The sequence below is a fragment of the Cajanus cajan genome, chromosome 1 (assembly GCF_000230855.2).
Source record: "Cajanus cajan strain Asha chromosome 1, NIPB_CcT2T_4, whole genome shotgun sequence".
In the NCBI taxonomy this organism is placed as follows: domain Eukaryota; kingdom Viridiplantae; phylum Streptophyta; class Magnoliopsida; order Fabales; family Fabaceae; genus Cajanus; species Cajanus cajan.
Genome location: NC_138517.1, coordinates 11,195,599 through 11,200,628, shown reverse-complemented (window position 1 = coordinate 11,200,628; position 5,030 = coordinate 11,195,599). Strand labels below are relative to the sequence as shown.

Genomic DNA, 5,030 nt, shown 5'->3' with positions numbered 1-5,030 from the left:
TTATTAAAGTCAAATTTTTATTATTTGTTATAAAAGTTCTACTTTCATCCTTAATTTTTTATGTATAAATTTTACTTAAAAATTAAAAAAAAAATATTTGTGTACCGTACGAAAATCTTGTTAGAATATAATAATGTGCAAAATTATATGATCCAATTGAAGTGGCGGAAATTGATGGAGCACCAAACGAGGAAAAAAAAAAGCGTCTTTAGCTTTTAAAATGATTAGATTATTTGATGTGTTTTCAAAATCAATACGTGCTAACTTCAGGCATGTGGTTCAGCGGTAGGGGTTTATTCATGCTTAGATTTATTTTTTTATGTTTTGTTACCTTACTTTTTTTAATCAGTTTTTTTTTTTTAAAACTGTTATCTTAGTAAATATCTACGCTGCAGGTAATAATTAATAACTAATCACCTTTTGTGAATTTTTTTTTTCAACCATGTTTACACTTTTTTTTTTTTGAATTTGTAACCTAATTTAAAAGAATTAAGTCAAGTTTCATCCAGATCAATGATAAACAAAGAACTTACTTTTTTAAAAAAATTATATGACTTTTAAATATCTATATATAACTATTAATAAAAATGATAAACTTTTTTCACATACACATTTTGGTTCTAATTTTATCTTTAAACTACTCATTCATAAATTATAAACTACTCATGCTTTTTAAATAACTACCTCACTTTATTATTTTTTTTATTTTAATTTTTTTAAAAAAAAAGAAACACACTTTCAAATAACTATATTTCTTTTGTTTTATTTTTCTTTTTAACAAGAGAGACATAGTGTCTTTTCCCGCTAGTTTAAATAATGTGGATAAAAATTAAGTTTATTCTTAAAAGTTAATATCTTTTTGTTTCAATTTTTGAAATAAAAATTCAAAATTAATAAGGGCACATTTTTGTTATTTATATGTTATTTACATAATCTTATTTGTTTTGCCTCACTTTTATTTTCTAACCAATTAGAACCTTATTAGGACGTCCTGATTTAGTTCTTCACTTCTTATCATTGATGTCAATAATTTTGGATAGTTTGACTCATTTCACTATAGACTAACTTACCACGTGCTTGGTTTTCTCCATTTATATGACAATTAACGCTGTTATACATGGTACATGTTTTAGTTTTATTTTATGAAGTAAACTAAAATATAAAAAAAATAAAAAATAAAAACTCACCGAATTAGTATCAGTTCTATTTCAACAATTGTTTTAAACCTATTGTCTTCAATCATGCACTGACTAGTGACTGGCACCCTTCTCATTCTTTGATATTTACGTAGAATATATATATATATTAATAAAATAATAATAATGAATTATTTAATTTTGATTCTTTTCCCTAGCTAGATACATGCAATTCCTTTTGATCAAACTGAAATGTATTGAAAGACCGAAACTAGCAAAAGATAAAAGGCCTAGCAACTAGCAAGAGCAAACTATGGACTGACATGTCGTTTGGGCTTAACTGGTCCAAGATATGAAAAACTAAAGTTTGGACCAATGATAACAAAAAATTATTATCTTTGACTACTAGCATATTCTCTGCTCTCTTCTTTTTCTTTTTCTTTTTTACTTATTTTTGTTGTAATAGTAATAGTAGAGGTTTAAGCCGATATTTATACTTTAAAAAAAATACACTTTAGTACATTCATTTTAATAAGTTAATACTAAATGAAGTAACGTAAAATGTATTAAATCACTTAACCCTTGAATTAATTGGTGAGATTCATCACGTTTAACTATTAGTCTTGAGTTTTGATTATTTAAGTGCCTCAAATGCAAGTGAATCTTAGACTTTGTCTTTCATGATAATCTTACTCATCTCAAAGCATAATTGTCTCTTGTAAAAAATACATATTGCTCATTTTAATATATATATATATATATATATATATATATATATATATATATATATATATATATATATAAAGCTCAACATGTATCTTTAAAATAATCTGTTTAGTTTATAAATTCACTTAAGTATTTATCAAACTTATTTTTGTTTCAGAGCAACAAATTGGAATAAAAAAATATAATCTTGTCCACTGATAAACTAAGGAGGTGTAACACTGTGTGTTTTGACTTATTTTATTTAATTGTTGTTTTTGCTATTGTTGTTGTGTTAGAGCTCTGAGATTCAAGAGATTTTGAGAGTTAAGTTCTCTCTAAGGTAGTCTAAAATCAGAGTTAGAATAGCTCAACTTAAAGAAGGTATATAAGATTTTTTTAAGATATGAACTTGATAAGTTTATGTTTTAAAAAAATTTGCAAAAAGGCTATAGAGAGTTCTATGAAAATATGAAGAATTCTTCTTCACCTTCTTCTACTAAATCTCCCTTTCAACCTTCCCTTATAGTTGATTCAAGTGGATTGTTTGGAGAGTTGAGCTTCTCGAAGTAGGATTTTGAGTAAGAGTCGTGCAAAGTCTTCTTTCTCTTCTTCCTCATCTTTTCTCAGATGATCGACTAAAGATAAGAGAAGCTTGTGATTTGTTGATTCTTGTGTTGTGATTGATGTTTGTTATTGAATTCTTCCATTAATAATTGTTTTAGACTGAAATTGGAAAGGAAATGAGGATAAGTTGTTAAGTTTTGGTGCTTGGAGATGTATATGGGTGAAGGTAATGATTCTTAGAATGTGATGATTGCATGTTGTATATTGAGTTGATTTCAAGTTGTTTAGTGTGCTTGAGTGTTGAATTCTATATTGTGTGTTGGTTATTTGTTGGGTTTCAGGTGGATTAAACCAAAATGAAGTTCTATCGACCGTAGAAATTCTCATATGTTGGGCACGCTTTCATGGTATCAGACATGACTCAAGTTAGGGGTTCTCAATCTCATTATGTTGGACATAGGATTGGTGGTGTGTTGTCGAGCGTGAAAAGAGAAAGAATTGCCTCTTACTTAGTCATACTGGTCGTGAGTTTGAATAGCGTCAAACATGAGAAGAGAAAATTGTCTTTGCTTGAATTGATGTTGAGTGCTAATGTTGTGGTGTCGAACGTGAGTTAGGCAGAAACCTTTTACTTGATTGAGGTTGAATGTGGAGTTTTGCATGCTAGGCGTGAGAGACTCAAAGTTCTCTATCTCACCCATGCTAGGCACGGGTGTATTGATGTCAGACGTGAACGAGATAGAAAGCCCCAATCTTAATAGTGTCAGGGGTGATAAAAATGGCATCAGATGTGAGTTTTATGATAAAATGTAATATTTTCAATTGATTAATAGTTAAAGAATTATGATTAAATTATATGGTGAATTATGATTAAGTTGATATAATGTGTAGTGACATTTATGTTGCCAAGCTGTAAGCTAATAGATGATTAAGTTGCAAAATTGTATGATATTATAGTTGAATCAAGTTGTTAAGCATGTAGTGGATATACATGTCTTAGTTGAGATACATATGTTTCCTCTAGGATTTATGTGAAACAATATGGATGTGTGGTCAATCCATATTATAGTTGAAGTGACCAATCGAGTAAGACACAAGGTCAAGGCTTAAACCTTAACTTAGTATTAGAAGAATGTAATATTTGGAGGGTAATCAATAGAATGATCTCATACGAACCTTAGTGTTGCAAGCTAATGTCGTGGTAGGCTCACATCTAAGTTGTTTTACCATGACAGAAATATTAGATTTCCTAATTTAAGTGACAAAACTTGGGATATCAATTTAACTTGTATGTTTGGTACTTTATGAGGCTTAACGTTATTTATACTTAACTTGGTTACGATAAATTAGACATTTTGGTTCAGTAAGCTAAATTATGTTGTTTAATTATTTTATAATAATTATTATTACCATTTACTTTTTTTTTTGAGGGGATTATTACCATTTACTTGATTAGTACTCTTGATATATTTCATTTGCGTAAACATTATTTTAATGATAAAAATTCAAATTTATTTAGCGTAATTATTTTTGTCATCCTTAATATCGTGCCAACTCATTCTGCTTGAGCATTTTGTCATCTAAATTCTGAATTCTCTGGGTCAAATGCTTCTTGGCATCAGCAATGACATCTGAGGCATGCTGCAACTTCTTTGTTAAATCTGCAACAGCTTTTTCCATATTCCGTTTAGTCACATACATAAGATCTGAGAATGAAATACCCTTCCACCACATGTAACCATAACCCAAAGCGCCCATAGCAGCAGCTGGAACGACAAGGGATGAAAAATTACTTTGTCTAGAACCCCCATTCAGTACTGTGATTGGCCTGCTTGATGATAACTGCCGAACTTCATTTGCTAAACGACGCACCTGAGCAGCTATGGCATCAGCATATTCACTTTCACCTTCAGCCTGATCCCCAGATTTTTCCAATCCCTTCACAAGCAACTGAAGGTCGCCGATCAAATCGGACAATTTTCCATTTTTGATAAGGACGGTGCCGGTGTAACTTGCTCCAGCTATGATGAGGATCTTGGAGATTCCAATTCTGCTTTGCATATTATGTCATTGTTAATATTTATCGGATAATTATTCTCACTCCTTATGTTTGTTGTGTAATATATGTAATTATAATTTATAAAAATAAATAAATAAATATAGATGGACGTTCCAGCAATTCCAACTCTTTTTCCTTCAGTAATCTCCGCAATTTTCTCTGACACAACGTGGAGTGTTGACGCTTAAGCCAACTCAGTTACCTTCAATGGAGTAGCAATGTCTTCATTCATCTTTTCTCCAAACCAAGAAATTCCAACTATGATAGATGGACCTATAGTTGTTACTTTTTATTTACCTCTCGCAAATCATATTAATCCTATTGTAAATTTATTTCAACCACCTATGTAAATTTTATAGTAGAAAAGAAAATATGGTATGTAAATAGACACGTATTATAAATATTTTTAGAATAATATGTAATGTAAATATTAAAATTGTATGTGAGATATAAAAAAGTTATAATTATGTACGTCATTGTAGATATTATCTGTAAAAAAAATTTCTTTGTTGTCACATATAATATTATTAATAATACACTTGTATTTTCAATCTATCTATATATAT

General features: G+C 29.3%; 1 protein-coding gene across 1 annotated transcript; it reads right to left on the bottom strand.

The window, feature by feature from the left end:
- Positions 1 to 3,929: 3,929 nt before the first annotated feature.
- LOC109799790 (uncharacterized) lies at positions 3,930 to 4,485 on the bottom strand. Its single transcript, XM_020360415.2, has one exon. The coding sequence runs from the start codon at positions 4,464 to 4,466 to the stop codon at positions 3,945 to 3,947; it is 522 nt and encodes a 173-aa protein (XP_020216004.1). The 5' UTR covers positions 4,467 to 4,485; the 3' UTR covers positions 3,930 to 3,944.
- Positions 4,486 to 5,030: the final 545 nt, after the last annotated feature.

Excerpts from the sequence above, each read along its gene's own strand:
- LOC109799790 (XM_020360415.2), bottom strand. The coding sequence starts at position 4,466 with ATGCAAAGCAGAATTGGAATCTCCAAGATCCTCATCATAGCTGGAGCA.